General features: G+C 35.8%; 3 protein-coding genes across 6 annotated transcripts; 1 reads left to right on the plus strand and 2 right to left on the minus strand.

Annotated features, from left to right (window-relative positions):
* Window positions 1-1,742: 1,742 nt before the first annotated feature.
* LOC149925896 (xyloside xylosyltransferase 1-like) lies at window positions 1,743-3,967 on the plus strand. The gene is made up of 2 exons (XM_090161034.1): window positions 1,743-2,487; window positions 2,556-3,967. Exons 1-2 carry the CDS (start codon window positions 2,038-2,040, stop codon window positions 3,237-3,239), a joined length of 1,134 nt encoding a protein of 377 aa, XP_090017160.1. The 5' UTR covers window positions 1,743-2,037; the 3' UTR covers window positions 3,240-3,967.
* Window positions 3,968-9,453: 5,486 nt separating this feature from the next.
* On the minus strand, window positions 9,454-11,527 carry LOC149925897 (uncharacterized). 2 transcript variants are annotated; one of them, XM_090161970.1, is made up of 4 exons: window positions 11,371-11,527; window positions 10,756-10,893; window positions 10,469-10,684; window positions 9,454-10,402 (listed from the first exon to the last, which is right to left on the minus strand). In XM_090161970.1, exons 1-4 carry the CDS (start codon window positions 11,413-11,415, stop codon window positions 10,013-10,015), a joined length of 789 nt encoding a protein of 262 aa, XP_090018096.1. In that variant the 5' UTR covers window positions 11,416-11,527; the 3' UTR covers window positions 9,454-10,012. The 2 variants fall into 2 exon arrangements, with proteins under 2 accessions (XP_090018096.1, XP_090018095.1); XM_090161969.1 differs by having other exon boundaries at window positions 9,454-10,405; window positions 11,371-11,526.
* Window positions 11,528-12,127: 600 nt separating this feature from the next.
* LOC149925898 (solute carrier family 12 member 9) lies at window positions 12,128-16,979 on the minus strand. 3 transcript variants are annotated; one of them, XM_090161968.1, is made up of 13 exons: window positions 16,887-16,979; window positions 15,628-15,979; window positions 15,420-15,554; window positions 15,223-15,357; window positions 14,661-14,954; window positions 14,487-14,594; window positions 14,308-14,419; window positions 14,002-14,242; window positions 13,817-13,941; window positions 13,563-13,755; window positions 13,098-13,505; window positions 12,845-13,033; window positions 12,128-12,774 (listed from the first exon to the last, which is right to left on the minus strand). In XM_090161968.1, exons 2-13 carry the CDS (start codon window positions 15,968-15,970, stop codon window positions 12,253-12,255), a joined length of 2,805 nt encoding a protein of 934 aa, XP_090018094.1. In that variant the 5' UTR covers window positions 15,971-15,979; window positions 16,887-16,979; the 3' UTR covers window positions 12,128-12,252. The 3 variants fall into 3 exon arrangements, with proteins under 3 accessions (XP_090018094.1, XP_090018092.1, XP_090018093.1); XM_090161966.1 differs by lacking the exon at window positions 16,887-16,979 and adding an exon at window positions 16,554-16,662; XM_090161967.1 differs by lacking the exon at window positions 16,887-16,979 and adding an exon at window positions 16,266-16,495.
* Window positions 16,980-17,395: the final 416 nt, after the last annotated feature.

Genomic DNA, 17,395 nt, shown 5'->3' on the forward strand with positions numbered 1-17,395 from the left:
TGCTCATAACATCCTTAACTGTCGTTGGGAATTTCCTGTGGGCACCCACGGCTAGTGGAGACCATCAGGGAATCGCCAAGCAGGAGGGATGTCACCCTTCGGTTCGTCAGCATAGATTTGATCAAAGTGTGTCATTGATACCAAACCTCTTGGCAGCCTTCATCAAGACTGCACTTGAGACCTTGTCAAAGGCCCCCTCAATGTCAAGAAAAACCGCAAGAGCGATTTCTTTAAACTCAATTGCTCTCTCAAGGCAATTTCTAATGCCATGCAAGGCGGTCTCAGTAGATTTGCCCTTTTGATAGGCATACTGAGCAGTAGAGAGAGGCGTTTGGGAAATAACCTCTTCCCTAATATAACAGTCTACCAGTTTCTCCAAAATTTCCAGGAGAAAAGAAGTGAGACTAATTGGCCGAAATGCCTTAGCCTCAAGGTAGTTTGACTTACCGGGCTTGGGGATAAAAATGGCCCTAGAGAGCTTCCAGGAGCTTGGAATATGCCCTAAGGCAATACAAGCCCTGTAGATTCTGCAGAGCAGTGGGCAGAGAGTATCGCTGCCCTCCTGCAGCAAAATGGGAAAGATCCCATCCGGACCTGGGGACTTATAAGGCTTAAAGGAATTTATCGCCCACATAAGCCTGGAGTGTGTGACAATCTGTTTTGCCACAGCCCAGTCTTCCCTTTTGGTACGTTGTATCCTAAGAGGGAGACTATCAGTGCCACAACTGTCTGTGACCCTAGAGTCTGGAAAGTGCGTCTCCAACATATGTGTTAGAGTTTCCTTGCCAGATGTCGAAAAACTTCCATCCTTCAACCTAATGGTGTCGAGATGTTTAGTATTATCATGTGCCATAATTTTCATTAGTTTGGCATAGCTGGGAATATCGGATATATTCTCGCAAAAACTTCTCCATGATGTCCTCTTGGCATCACGAATTGCTTTGTGATAGGCGGTTAGGGTACTCTTGTAGGAAACCCAGTCATATTAGAACGGCCTTGGAAAATGCCAGAGAGAAATTCGCTTAAATTCTCTATAACCACACGTATTTCCAATGTTGGAGTTGATGGGGGTACTTATTCGCGGTACAAAATACCTTACTAAGAATTAAAATTAAGCAACGAAATTGCATTTCTAGGCTATATGTAAACCACGGCTATTCAAAAATATAACTTTCATGAAAGTCGGACTTAAATTAAGGAACGTTATGTCGACTTTCAGGCGGAAATATAAAACCACGAACATTGGGATCCGGTTAATAACCCCGAAAACTATACTTAAATTTAATATTTACTGATATAACCGAAGTTGTAGTTCAACTGAATCCTAACCTATCCAATAATATTTTTTTTAACGTTATCGGACTTAATTTTAAAGAAAATATCTAATTGGGTAAATGCCCAACTTCTTGGGCTCCAATTTGAAAACTTTATGAATGGTAATGTATGTACATTCGAACGAGATATCATTGACTCTTCTAGCCCTAAACGTTGAAGGGATATGCGCGACACGGCGGCATCGGCGGCAACGGCTACACTGTACGTGAGACTAATACACACAAATCCTTAGGATTGTGTGTAAAAACCGTTCCCCTTTTTAATTTCGCCCCCCTTTTCTACTCGCTAGTCAGACCTCTAGATATTTTTGAAGCCTACGAACGGTACGATAAATAGGACTGAAATACGATAATTTTCAGGTGTTGGTACGATAATTCTATTGGATCAGGTTGGCAACGCTGATCTGGCCCAGCTAAGTCGCGGGCTGCGGGTGGGTATTGGCGAAGGATCGAGTTTACCCGTAACGCCGAAAAAGTGTAAACAATGTATTTTTTTAAGTAATAACGATAATGAATAATACTCAAAATCAGAGGACACCATGGATTATGTTATGGACGAACCAAATGCATTGTGGACGTTAATATGGAAAAAACTGTGAAAGAAATTCGGTGTTGTATGCGTTTTAAATTAATATAATATGTGCTCTATGCCTTGGTCTCAAGCAACACTTTAGTTTTCTTCATCTATGAGTTTCTTTTTCTGATGGCCTTATTTGGCCAACACCGCCTCACTTTTCTTAAAATCTCCATAATTTTGAGCATTTTTGGAACTTGTCTTTTAATATTACGCATGGAGGAAAGTTCGCTAACTAAAACGAATGCACACAAACAATATCCAAGGCGATATAACACATTCACTGGCAAGCACTCGTACATACTCGAATCTTATGTGTTAAGGAAAGAAGGATTTGAACTTCCAAGTTTAGTGACTGGTAGCTATGACAATGAGACCTTGCTGGATTTGCTATTCATCTTTACGCGGGCCCATGAAGTAAAATTCTTAGAGCAAAAATTTTCACGATGCCTATCTTCATTGTTTAAGAAAACTAACAGTCCACTGCATTTGCACATAATCACTGATTTGGGAAGCCTCCCTTTAGCAAAACAAATACTACGATTTACAGCTTTTAAAAGGGCCAGTTCTAAAATAGAGGTATGTATAAAATAAAATCCAGATTGAAAAAATCCACCTTTACTTATTTAATTATGCTGTTCTTCCAGGTTGATTTCTACAATGTAGAACGTATAGTTGAACCTCTTCGTGATACAGTTACTTTTCTGCAACCACATTTTAGTTACAAACCCGGAGCTTATTACAGTGATGCGTTATTTTTCCTATCAGTGGCCATTCACAAAGTGTTTCCTCAACGTAAAATGATTATGATTGATATTGACACTAATATTTTGGGAAATATTTTGGATTTATATTATCATTTTGAACTATTTGGGAAAGACGCTGTAATGGGCCTTGCTCATGAGCAACAACCAGTGTACTTTCATTTGCTCCGCGATTATCGTCTAAAAAGACCTCGAGCAACTGTTGGTGGGCATAAAGCTGAAAATGGCAACCCAGGTTTTAATAGTGGCGTCTTACTTCTTAATTTAGACCGCATGAGAAACTCAAGCCTATACAACTCTTTCCTAAATGCAACAAAAGTTGATGAAATCGCTCAACAATATCAGTTCAAAGGTCACCTAGGTGACCAAGACTTTTTCACGCTGCTAAGTTTCAATCACCCCGAGCTATTTCACATTTTGCCATGCACGTGGAATAGGCAGCTCTGCCAGTGGTGGAAATTTCACGGCTACAGTGACGTATTTGACAAATACTATGAATGCAAAGGACCCATTAAGTTATACCATGGCAATTGTAACACGCCAATGCCTGATGAGATTATAGGATAATATTTGAAAATAGGTCCCCAATAGTTTTAATATATATGCCACTATATTTGCTTACCAATTCTCATACCTAAATTGTTTATATTCTACATAGATGAAACCTTAAAGTAGTTTTAACTTTTACGCTGACCTAGTCTTAATGTTAGAAGGGTGTTTACTGACATTTTTATACAAGCATTTATAATGTTCCTGAAGTATATTTTTAAATAACAGCTTGAGTGACCTTTTTGCAGGGCTGCCGCATTGCTAATTAAAAATCTCCAATGTTTAAAAACTAAAATTTATAAGTTTCTTAAGTGTGGCAACCCTGTTTAAACTATTTTGTTTGTACCTCAAATGTGCATTTAGTGATAATATAGTTTATAACAAACAAGTACCTTATGTATTTTTTTTAATTGTGGCATATTACCTTTGTTAATTTTATAAGTTAAAATTTAAGTGCAAAACCTTATCATTTTTTAAAATAATCACAGCAACGATAGAGTTTAACGTAATTAAATTATCCAAGCACTAGTTCGTATGATTTTTCACTAAAAATATTCTATCTATACAGCCCCAAATGTAATATTTTGCGTGCCAAAAAGAAAAAAAAAACACTTGTTAAGTTGAATTTACATTCATGCCATGAACATTTCATTTTCGTCACAAAACGTAAAAATTTTAATATTTTTTCAAAATAAAAATTCTAAGCATAATGTATTTTTTAGAGAGCCATATTATATTTTTTCAACGCTAAGAAAAAGTGTAGAATAATATAATTTGTATATATTAAGAAAAAAATAAAGCCTTTATATTTTTCTCTTTTTAAAAAAAAACGGATTATTTTCAAAGTATGAAGACTAGATTTTCTGGAAATAAGGAGTGCCTTAAAAAACTTAGTTCAATGAGGGTTGCTCTTTCAATGTTGTCCAAAAATGTAAACTTATTTCTCTTATTTTTCAAGGTCTTCTATGAAGTGTACATTCGCCCTCAACTTTTTATATCTACATGAATTGTATAATGTATTAGGCGAAAAGGGCGTCTTTCTCAAAAAAGCGTGAGTAGGCGGAGAAGATATTAAGCGAAAACAATATGGTCCAAGGTAACTATACGTTTCACGCCCACACCTCTGATAACTACTTCGGAGTTGATGGCTTTCAAAATTATAGTTGATTTCATAAAATAAGATGTGGGCTTCCCCAGCTTGTTAAAATGTTGCTCTTACTTCACAAGACACAGCTTTATTAGTAAATTGCTCGCGCGCTAGAAAAACATATTTTTCTGGCGACTGTAGCGCGCTCGTAGCCTTGTAAAAGTAAGAGACTGTGACGTAAGAGCAACATTGAAACAATAAGGCCACGTTACTTTATAAAAACTAGGAGCAACAAACGCAAGTAATTTGCTTTGATCTCTAAAAGGTGTACTGGCTAATCTCATTTTCTAAATTATGTCTCTTTTTTTTCCCGATCCTGTTGCGACGGAACGTGGGAATGGCCGATTACTCTAGTGTTGTCATTTGTAACCTTTATTGTTACGGTTATTTTGGGGATTGTCGTTGGGAACTGATTACCACCCCCGTCACCACGCACCGACTTGGTTCCGTCACCCAAGCGCCCTTTGCCGTAAAAGTCGCGGACCTTACAAATTTCGTCGAGTTCAACACAGATTCAATTTCCCAAATAAGCTGTTAATTATAACCCGAATTTAAAGCCCTGCCACTATAACTATTGCTTTAAAGGGGAAGCTTAAGTACTCGGACGGTTAGACAAATTGGAAACCCCACGCAAAAGGAGTGGCTCACGGGATTCCACCAATAGACGCTAGAATCTAGGAGCAACAAACGCAAGGAGAACGCAACTAGCCTTTATACACGCTAACGCAGTGTTGTGTACAAATTTCATTGGACGAGCCTTTACGCTGAACGTTTTACGGGCGGGGGGGGGGAAGACAATTTCCGAATTTTCCTCTTCGGACAGCAGCAGGCGCTAAAGCGTCTAACCAATGAAAACTGTACACAAGAAAATGCACGACTTTTGACGGGTTGCGTTCTCCTTGTGTGGGGTGCTATGTTTGTTGCACCTAGATAAAAAGAACTATTAATTTTGAACAGGAAAATTCCTCGCCGCGTAAAATCATTAAAAAAAGGTAAAATTAAGATAAACCAGGATTTTTGTCAGACATGTATGTGCAATGTCGCGCTGAAACGCCATTTAAAAATCGGCCAATCGTAGCAGTGGCGTAGCAAGGAATTCGTCAAGGGGGGGGGACGAAGTATGCGAATGTTAAGAGGGGGTCGAGAAGGGGGTGGGAATTTAGTACAGTCAAAGGGGGTCTGGACCCGGAAACCCCCCCCTGTCTACGCCACTGAATCGTAGCGTCCGTCAGCTCTTTTCTAACGGAATAACTACAATTTTTGATTGTAGATAACTTTTAAGCACGTTATAATAGGCGTTTCCAAACAATAAAACGAAAAAATAAAAGTATAAAATGTATTTCTCTGTCACGAGCTTAAGCTTTTTAGTACTTCATTGGCACGTGGACTTCAAATTCCAAAACCTTTATCGACTCGAGCGCGTGCTCTCTATCGTCAATACATGTTCAATAACAGGATTTCATACCTCTACTTGGAATGCTTATAGCGGCAGATTTTCGCCTCGATGTGGCTTGACGGTTTTTTGACGTCACAATAGCCGCGTTCACACTACACACTTTGGAAACGTTTTGAAACGGTTTCGAAACGTAAAATTCAACAATTTCGGAGTCAACTGTATTAATACCGTTAGCCATACGATAAATACATTCGACACCAAAATTTTAAAATTTGATATTTCGAAACCGTTTTAAAACGTTTCTTAAGTGTTTAGTGTGAACGCGGCTTATGTAAATTAACAACTCGTAGGCGGGGCCAAAGCCGTCAGTGATCTTACCATACGCGATACGGCAGGATAAGCATTCCAAGTAGAGGAAGGGCCGGCGTTAGGGCAAGGCGAGCTAGGACCCCACGCATCACAGTGCTTTTTGGGGCTCATCTCTTGCTACCTAGGGCCCCGCACACCGTAACACCGGGCCTGGGTAGAGGTATTGATTCCTGTCAATAACTATAGCTAGTGACGTAGAAAAAACATTTACACGTGACTTCCCGCATTTTATAGAAACACCTATTAGGAGGTTTCTTTTCGCTTGTTCCAGGATTTCGGAGTAGGGTAAGAAAAGTAACTCTATGATGTCATTTTACTCCGATTCTGTGGTGGCGAAGTTTGAGTCGAAGACTCGAAGTAAAAACGTTTTTCCAAAATGGCTGCCTGTGGTCTTTTTAGCAGATAAATTCTGGCTAGCAGACGACAAAATCCGATATACTCTCTTTACACCTCCTTTTCAGGAGTAAAATGAGTGGCCCTAATACTCCGGAACAAGATAATAGTTTATGGGGCGGAGTAATTATCATCCCTGGAACAGGCGAATAAAACTTTTCAGATTAAAAACACTACAGTTTTAGTCCGAGAACAGGCGAAAAGAAAGCAATTAATTATCATTTTATAGCAAAAATTAAATTTTCAGCCTAGATTTGGGCGCAAAAACAGTACTTATCCACTAAAGTTGCTCCATTTGATTACGCTTCCGTCACACGTTATTGCTACATACAGCGTTTACAAACGTAACACACCAAAACATAAGTTTCAGCCAAAATTAGGTAGCGAGGGTACCATAAAAAGCTCAATAGAAAATTGCGCGTCTAAAAACTTGGACTGGGTGTCCCCTGCTATAAAGTACCCCCTACACCTTAAAATTTGTATGGGGTACCTATTTCCCCGGGTCTTCGAGGTCATAAAGGGTCATGTAATAGCGAATAGGACGTATACCTTTACAGTAACAGGTGGTAAATGTTTGATTACACCGCGTTGTTTTAAAAACACATCCGCAAGCTGCAAAACTTGGGGGTAAATAATGATAATGATAAATCTATGGACATTCATTTATTAAAATACACAGTCATGACAAAACAGTTATAATAGTGACTTATGAACAATGAGTAAAGGGTGTATGATAGCCATGGAAAAGTAGATAATAACGGGCTTGAAGCTTTTTCATCTACTTCATGGCGCAATGTTGCCAATTTTACATATCAAAACAGCTATATTGATTCAATATATATATATAATCTTTTTTTTTTGTTTATCCTTGGAAGATTTTGCGAAGGACTCAGTGGCAACATTTTATCTTTCTTTTATATATATAAATTCATTTCCCTATTTATTTAAACCCTTTTTAATTTTCTTAACCGTTGTTAATCAACATTTCTTCCCAAAAATATTTGCTAAAACACTGTTTCTTCCGAAAACAGTGAACATTTGTAATGATAAGATGATGAAAATGTGATGATTTTATTCTACACTTTATGCATATTCAAAATGCTATTACTTCAATAATGGGCAGAAAAACTTCTATGGAAAATGTCACTTCTTTTCTCAATTTCTTTCAAAACTTTTAAGTCCAAGGGTTATAACCGGGTGGCGGGAAAATATTAATGAAATTTGCTTGCGAAAACAGGTAAATATAGTTAAAAAAAACTAATCTAACTCATATAGGGATTAAACCGCTTCTCTTTTTTCATGAAAGTTAACAAATTTTTAACTTTCAGTAAACTACTTTAGTGCGCCACAATCCCTTTTGAAAAAAATGGGAAGCAATTTTATTGCAGAAATTATTTCAATCTTTGTACTGTACTGCAAGAAAAAAAACCTAATTTTCTTTGAAAAGTCTTAAGAAAACTCCATTTATCTAAATATTACTGTATTTTTATATTACACTTTTTCTTCAATTGAACAAGAAAATGCTCTTATTCAATAACACAGTTTTTTTTACGTTAATGAAGGTTATTTTGATAAAGAAAAGGTGGCCGGATTTTTATCAGATGGTAAATTAACACAGAATCTTTGGGTTTTTGCAAGTTCGATAGAAAATTACTATTTGAAACCCAATTAAAGCGGTTCTACTAATTTCAATGCTCAAATCTATTTGCAGAAACACGTCAGAGTGACGACAAAGTTACAAATTTACATTCATTGTGCGTCTGGTAGACGTCAAGTCAAATAAGCCAGTCCACAAATTAACCAGAAAGAAGGTGAATATATTATATTTCACGTAACCTTCGACGTGACAAATTGTAGCAGCGTGGCTTAAAAATTCGTCAAGTTAAGGCGGTAGATTAGCAACATCAGTACACAGAGTCTCTTTGCTCTGGCTACGTAAAATACAATCCAAAGTAAATAATGAAGAGTAAAATAAGGTGTTTATAACTACACACTTTTTGTAGATATGCACACTTTGAATATTGTTCATTATTTAATCTGTTCTAGGTCACCTTTATTTTTTAACAGAGTTAAAAACTGTGGAAAGTAGTAATAGCTAAGCGATATTTAGGCAAAAAGATGGGTAGACCCTTCTCAAAAGTTGTTTTAGAACGCTATTATGTATAAAATTATATGAAACATTAAAAAATCTACTGTATTTTTTTTCATTGTACAATAAACTTTTAATAAAAACACCTTAAATTTATAACATAAAAGGAAAAATTAAAAGCGCCACCCATCTGACAAAATTGTAAAGTTACTTTCAAACACAGATAACCAGGAAAATTTTAATATTTAAAAAATAACAGCGTTAAAAAACTAAATTGGAAAAGGGCACGATAAAAAATTGCTCTTTCAAATGATGTGTAGAAGTCTAAGTACACGTAGGTTATCCAAGGTCCAACTGAGAAAACCAACCCTTAACAGTGAAAAACTTTATTTACAAAAACAAAAAGTCATTAATTGGAGATCAACCAAGTACCCTTTTAGCGTCACATAGCTCTCTCTTCGAATTAAAAAAAACAAGAAAAAAAACAAGTGATTGAATGCCAATGCCAGTGAAGTTATGGTAATTTATAATGCCAATATGGTGAACACTTCCAAACATTTTGAGCTTAACTCAGTTGGACTTTGTACCCTAGTATTTTAGTGAGATTAGCTAATATATTAGCGTATCTCTATCTAAAAACTATTGCCATAAAACATAGACAAGTAAATTGCATGTTTATCTTTTTTTAGAAGTTTTTGATCAACAGTTTTTCTTCTTTCCCGGGAAAAAATTGTCCTTTCAAAACAGATATGACACGAAACACTCTCTCAGATGATTTTTTATTCGCGTGAAATCATATGGCAAACGTGAAGTAAAGAAATTTAACGACAGGAATATTTTTGTTTCTCAAGACATTAGAAAAATTAGCATAATTTTTAATCTCTAAAATAATAACTAATAGTGTTTATCAAAATAAGGAAAATTTTGTTTTTTTTAAATTACCAAAACAAAATTTTAATAATTTGATTTTGCCTGTTTTTTATAGTTAATATTTGGTAAAATAAATTATGTGGCTTTACATTAGTTTATTTTTTACAATTTAATATTTTTCAAATATGATTATAAAAGTGGTATTTAAGTTAAGTGATGAAAGGGGTAAAAAATTACTATGTAATAAAATACATATTTTTTGGTTTATTTATTTCTTTAAAAGTTGCGTTAAAACTGATTCCTTATTTTTATAAAACTTTTTTTCATTTATGGGAAAAAGCCTGAGCACTTTACGATTTCCTGTCGCATTTCTTTCACAAATAAAATTTACAAAGAATGAATCTTGCTCCAAATCCATGAGAGCCTTTTTTTTATCTTTTTTTCAAGTGTCGCATAAGAGGATGTTTAATAATGAAATAAACGTCTTCTTACCTGGTAAGGAAAACTAGAAACCAAATGATCAAGTCTTAAGGAGCATCACTACCATCACTACCACCACTACCGACAGACTCCGACGTTGCCTCTGTCGTTTTACTCGTGGGTGTGGGAGTTGATATTTCTGTATCGGGTTTAGCATCGCCTTTATCAACCTTTTCTTCATCCTTGCTGTTTGAAATTTCTTCTTTCTTTTCCACCGCCTCTTCTTCGTCTTGACTTTTTTCCTCTTGGGAATCATCCATTTCTTCCTCTTTGTTATTGACTTCTTTTTCCTGATCCTTCGATTCGTTATCTGATTTTGCCGATTCATCCGCCATTTCTACATCTTTTTCTTCATCATCGGACTTCTCGGCTTTCTTGGGACGTCCTCTACGACCACGCTTACCAGATGCTGGTGTTTTTTCCTTAGGCGTTGCTTTCTGCTATATGGATAAATACAAATTAATTTTTGGCTATATTAAATCTAAAACTGATCAGAAACATACCGCTTTTCTACTTGGTGTTTTTGCAGCTGGAGTGCCTTTAGTTTGAGAGCGTGTTCGACGTCTGTTACTTTCTGGTTCTTCGTCTGTATGGCCCATTTCTTTTAGCAAAGCTTCTCCCTCTATGGCAGTTTTCGCCATCATGCTCATCCTCTTTGAAGCTTTATCGGCAGCAGCCCTTGATGCTTTTGTTTCCTTTATAGGAGAATCTTTAACATCCTGAAAGAGCACAATACAAAGTAAGTAAGTTAGTAACTCCTTCAATGTTAAAAATTTCACCTATATCTTACTTTCATCGTATCATTTTTGAGTTTTTTGGTGGATGGCTCATCTGAACTTCCACCATCTTCCCCATTTTCAGTATCATTGATAGTTTCCGTTTCCATTTTATCTCTTTTCAAGCTATCCGTTTTATTATCAACATCATTCTGCGCAAATATAAAATAATTATTTGCCACCTGAACAGATAAAACGCATCCGATTTCAAAAATGGCGGGCAAGCTTGTCGATGGCCTTGAAAATGTAGCTGTAAAACACACTGCACTGCAAAACGCTAGTCAAGTAAAATACCGCCATGTTTCCTTACACAAAAACCTATTATACATTGATGAATTCTAATTTACCAGGCATTCTATGAAGCGTATGAATATTGAGAACAACAAAACGGCAGGGAAATAATAAAAATTGAACCAATTTATCCTGGGGAAACGTTGTTAATAATAAAATATCCGCGAATGAAATCAACACCCTAGCCCTTCTAAGTTAAGAGATGCTTTTATGATGGCGAAGTTGGAGGATGGACAATGACGCGCACTTTCGGAAGAAACACCCAATAAATATAACAACTCAGTAGTACGCTGCATATTTTGACTATTAATGATTATTTACTTAAAACCTTTACTCACGTTTGTCGCTACAACAGTCTCTGAATCTTTTTTATTTTCGGACATTGTCGCGGCTGTTGCTAAGCCTTGCTTTTCTTCCTAAACTGAAAATTATCGTTGAAGATTTTCAAAATGGCGAGGCAGCCAATAGGAAAGCGTTATTCAGCTCAGTTCAGTTCCATTGTAGCAAAAAAGCATTCGGCACGCCACCTAAGTTTCTTTAACTCCAAACAATTAGATTTAATTAAGATTAATTTATTAGATTCATCATTCGTATAACAATAAAATTATTTACCTGGCACACTAAAAACAACTAGCGCGTTAAATTGGAACATATTAATAAAAAAAGCAGAACTAGAAATTAAATTAAATACTTAAAATTTCATATTAAAAATTATCATTAAACAGCAACTGATACATTTTGCTTCATATATATATGTATATAAATACTGTAAAACTAAAAATAAATTACGTGCATTATGAATAATATTAAAAAGAGGGCCAAATCATACATTTCAATTGTTTCCAACTTCTGGTACAAAATACACACGCCATATCAAATACACAATTACAACATCCAAATCTTTGGTTTTTTTATCACGATTACCAAAAGACTGATCTTACACAAAAATTCCCAGCTAAATAGTTTCTCAAACCTTCATATTGCATTAGCCCTTATAAGTCTTGTAAACTCACTTTCTATGTAAAATCTCTAACGAATAATAAAAAGGGAAAGCTTAAAAAATAATTGAAATTTCTCTATTCATTCGACCAAGTCTCAATAGAATACAATTTATTAATTACAAGTTTTCATAGAAAAATTTTAAAGATATATCACCAAAATCACTATGGTCTTAAATGAGACATGGTTTAGTTACATCCGGTTTTCAATTATTTTTCTCTCTATAGCGTTGTTGATGTAACCGGAGAAATTCCATGGACTAACAATGTAGGTGATAAGTTGCTAGTTAAAATATCCAACTTTTCCAAATAGGTTAGGTTTTCCGTTTTATCTGATGGTGGAGGTGGAAGATATATAAAGGTAACGGCTGTATTATTACTGTGCTGTTGAATCATGCCATTTACAGCCTTCAAGTAATCGAGACCCGGGTACCACTGGCCATCTACTTCGGTATCCATATTAAGTGGATTAACCAACGCTGTTATATGGTCCCATAATACAACGCTGATACTTGCGTTGATTCTCAACATTCGGAGCATATTTTCCCATTGCAATTGACGTCTACTTTGGCTGTCCACATGACCATCCACACACATAAATACTCGCAACTGGGTCTTTTTCTTCCAACCATCAACCATCTTCAATATGCAGGCTAGCTGCATAATGAAAAGCCAGCAATTGTCAATTGTTGTAGCTGTATTTGGATCAAAGAAATTTGCTGGCCAGACATCAACGTAAATAGTCTACGAAATTACAAAGCAAATTATAGAATCAAATTGAATAGTCAAGTAAACATCTAGTGAAAAACTTTACTTGTCTGGATTTAGCAATCATTTTGCGGTCAAAATTGTGGAAGTGGCGTGCTAAGCATACATTTTTCTGTAGTCTGAAGACGCAATCATGAATCATAGTAATATATTCATTGGCTGATAAAGAACGACCATCCAGCGCTGGTCTAACATCGAGGAAGACTTGATCACGTAAACGGTAATGTTGCAGATCCTAGTTAAAATTTGACAAAATCAATACGATTTACACAAAGAGAAAATATTTGCAAATATAAAACCTGAAATTCCATATCTTTATCAAAAAAATCTTTCGGTTCGTGAGAATCGTAAAAACCAAACAGAATTGTATTTGGCTTCATGGCACCAAGTCCGGAAATTCTGATTAAATGATGTAGACCATCTCGAACTGTCGCAGCCATTGTTATTTCAGCAAAAGCTTTCACTTTCAATTTATCCAAGAGAGCCAACCAAAGAGGGTACTCTTCACCAATCGGATCAGTCTCGTAGTCATCGAGACTTCCTATCTTGACGTAGCCCAGCATATATAGACCACTCTTCTTTAAATCGTTAGCGAAGCGAATCAAAGGAAGACTCGTTCGAGGGTTGGCAACCATCAATAGAAATTGAGGACGCCAAAATTTTACGTGATCTTTTCGACTATCAAGCATCAATAAATATTTTCGTACCTGTTATAGAATGAAATTAGTTTCACGAGTTTAATAATTACGGAACAATGTATTAACTTGATGGAAGATTAGTGCTTGACTGATGCTTCCCCATCTGACAGGTGGTGAACGGATGTGAAGAACAATGATGAGGAGAAGGCACATGATCACTGTTATGGAGGCATAAAGCGGGCTAATCACGAACATCATCGTGGCGCATCCGATTAAACCAACCAAACCAGTATGCCAAGAAAAGAATTTGAATGATGGCCTAAAAGCATCAAACAACATGAAAAAAAACCCTGTTTTTAAATGTTGTTAATCTGTTATACCTAAAATTAGGAGCCGACGCAAGTTCCAGAGCAAAACAGGCCAAATTTGTTGAAAAATAAGACAGTAAAAAGAATATGGATGTAATTTGAGCAATCATATTTAACGATCCAATCAAGAGGATGAACTACAATCAAAAAATGCAATTAAAAATGGGCTTTCTAAGTTCTGATAAGTAACTCCGTACTTGAACTAAAATCCAAGCCATGAAAACAGCGGCAAAAGGATTTCCATTTCTCGTAAATCGGACAACCGGTTTCAATAAAATTCCAAAGAGTTCATCTTTAGCTAGTGCTTCCAGCACACGAGAGGAGCCAATTAAATTGCTCAGAGAAGCCGACAAAGTGGCGCAAAAAATTCCAATGGCAACAAAGGGCGGCCACAAGTTGATGTATTGCATGTATAAGTTATTGTTCGTCAGAAGATCACTGTAATGAAAAGTTACAATTCAGCTTATTTCAAAAGAAAAAGGAACACTACTGTTAAAACATACTTTGAGCAAGTTGCGGCTGTAAAAAATACTAAAAACATATAAACTACAAAAGTAAAGGCTGAAGCTGATAACGTTCCTCTAGGAATAGATTTAGCGGGTTCTTTCAGTTCTCCTATTATTCAAAACCAACAACTTAAGAAACATAACCAACTACCTATGAATATTTTTCAAATACTTGCCTGACATATTTGCCCCAGCCATTATGCCAGTTACACCACTGAAAAATACTGCGAAAACTACAGCAAAGGAAGTAACTTTTTCGGTGGTATAATCAATTCCATAGTTATCTATGAATTATTAAAATATCTTTAACAATTTGTTTAAATTAATGAAAGGTTTGGCATTTTCATTACCCCAAATATTAGTTAGGAATGTATCCCATACAAATCCTGTGTACGATGCATTAGTAATATTACTATTGTAGGCATAATGATTTTCGGCGGGTATTTCAACATCAAAGGGACTCTGGGCCAAGAAACTTATAAAAACAGAGAGGGTGCTGATCAGGACAATGATAAAGATGAACAATGACATCTTAGCAAACATTGCAGACCCGACCAGGCAGACCAGTAAATTAAAGAAATTAAGGGCAGTCCCATAAAGAAACGGATACCAGCCATCTGCTGGCAATATACTGGCTAGACTTCCTAAAAATTAAAAAGTTAACATTATATAAACCAGTTTCAATGCACGTGTAACACAAGTTGACATAACAAGGCTAAGGCCTAAATGCTAGTTTAGCACTCAACTACACTATAAAAAAAAGATTTTTAATTGATTGGGTTATGAAATATCTTCATCATTATCCCATTTTTATTCTGCATTGTTAGCCTTATCTTGGAATGGGGTTCAATAGGGGTTACAAAATAATGATAAGCCTATCTGGCACGTGGGTTAAGGCAATAGATACAATACCTGATGGTCCAAAGTTATCCACAATGCCTTCCACACAGCCTGATATGTAAAGGGCACTTGAAAATATATTTGCAACAAAAAATAAGGTGCCGATACTTCCTCCAAACTCTGGTCCTAACGCTCTACTAATCATAACTAATGTCCAGAATTAAGCAAGTTTTCTTATTAAAGACTTTTAATAATAATAAGAAGGATACAATAAGCTCCCCCTCCTTCAACAGCTCCATTAGTTGAAATGGCGCAAATGGAAAGCACAGTTGAAACAAGAATTGAATAAGAAAGAATCATTTGAGCTAATGTTTCCAGCACACCAGCATGGCCTACTACAAAACCTACAGACACAACAATTTAAGGATATGTCTACCTTGTCTTTCTCAATACTTAGGTGACATTTGAAAAACTTACCAACTCGCAAAAACAACACAGCACTGAACATGGATAGACTCACAGGTGTAAAAACACCAGAAAACGTTGTTAGACGACGTATTGTCGCTGGAGCGCATCCTGCAACTTCAACTGTTGAGCTACTTGCGCCTACGCCACTTAAGCTTCTGAATAATCGAGCATGTCTCAATACCGGTCCCCGATCAACAGAGTTTTGACTTCCACCAATAAGGCCGTAATTGGGAGTTGTAAGGTTATTGTTTGAGTAAATTTGATTGCCTGTAGGTCCAGGGTCGGATAATACCACCCGTGAATTTGACAATATTGGTTTCCTGTCATTGTGGTCTATTTCAACTTCTGACATGTTGAAATACTATTAAATAATTAAATTTGTATTACGAGAGAATTAAAAAGTTTAAAATATTAAACATTGCGTAAAATTTGCTTTAGTTTAGAGAACAATTAAAAATACTGCGGAAAATCAGGTTACCAATAACACCTCTAAAACATTTGACAATCATAAGCAGATAAGCCTAATAAGCGAAAAATATTTTGAAAGGCCTAGGCTAGCCTACATTACAAAACAAAACCACCCCTTTAAATTTTATACAATTAACGCTACTTTAAACATAATTATGTCCTTAAGATTACAAACTTACCCTTAAATATTAAAATAAATATTTTAAAAATTTACTTTCATAAACATTTTAGAGAAAAAGATTATATATTCCCATAAACAATATTCATCAGCTTTAATGGGCGATCTCCTGAGAGTCACGAACTCACGACTTCCCTTGTCAATCTTGAATCACGTAATAAACAGAAATCTCGAATGGGGATTCCGTCGGTAGATGTCGAAAGTGGGCCGTTTTATGTAATTTTTTCCGCGCTTCTTTCACGTTATCATGCGAAAAAATTCTTACACTAATGCAATATATATGATTTACCATTATGGCCGTTGATAAATATTAATATTTTATCTAATTTTCTTTAATCATAAAGATAAGTTTGCATAACCGACTATTTCTTAAAATTCTCCAAGCTGGTTCCTCCAAAAGATGGAGACATCGTACCAACAAATACGTTATCTAAGTGCTTTCTATGGTAACGACAGAGAGAATTTAGATCTCTGGTAACGACGCGACGGTGAGTATCTAATTCACGAGCCTAATTTTTGCTTAAAACCAAGGCGTAAGGAAATTTAAAACACTTTCATAATGAAAACTGACGTTTCTTCGACGAAATCATGACAAGTTATTGATTAGGCAAATAAAGTTTACTTTTATAATCTACTCGCTTCGTTTCTCAAGATACTTATTTTGAAATTTGAGATGAAAACGCGTTTTTACTTGTACTTATTACCATCAACGTAACCTGGTAGTCATTCTGCCAACAAAGAGAGATAAATTAGGTCTTAAGTAGCTGTTTTGTCTATGTAGACGAGGTTTATTGATTATTTTAAGAGAATATTCGCGACTGAGATTTAAGATTTAAGATTTATTTATTGACAACTCTTTTGGAACATTTATTTATTGACAACCCTTTTGGAACAGGGCGGCTCACTCACAAACGAGGAGCACAGTAAAAAAAAAAATACATACACAAAACCAGCATCGAATAAAATCCAGAATTTTACAGCAGAAATAAAACCCGCCAAAAACCCAATTCAAAATAAGCATATAAATAAAAAAGTACATATAAGAGCGAAGGAAACCGATTAATTATTATTCAAACGACGCCAAGCGTCCTTGGCCTTCTTCCACAACCCAAGAATCCATTTGACCTGATG

This window comes from Leiobunum rupestre, chromosome 10, assembly GCF_980474605.1.
Source record: "Leiobunum rupestre chromosome 10, qqLeiRupe1.1.hap1, whole genome shotgun sequence".
Taxonomy (NCBI): domain Eukaryota; kingdom Metazoa; phylum Arthropoda; class Arachnida; order Opiliones; family Sclerosomatidae; genus Leiobunum; species Leiobunum rupestre.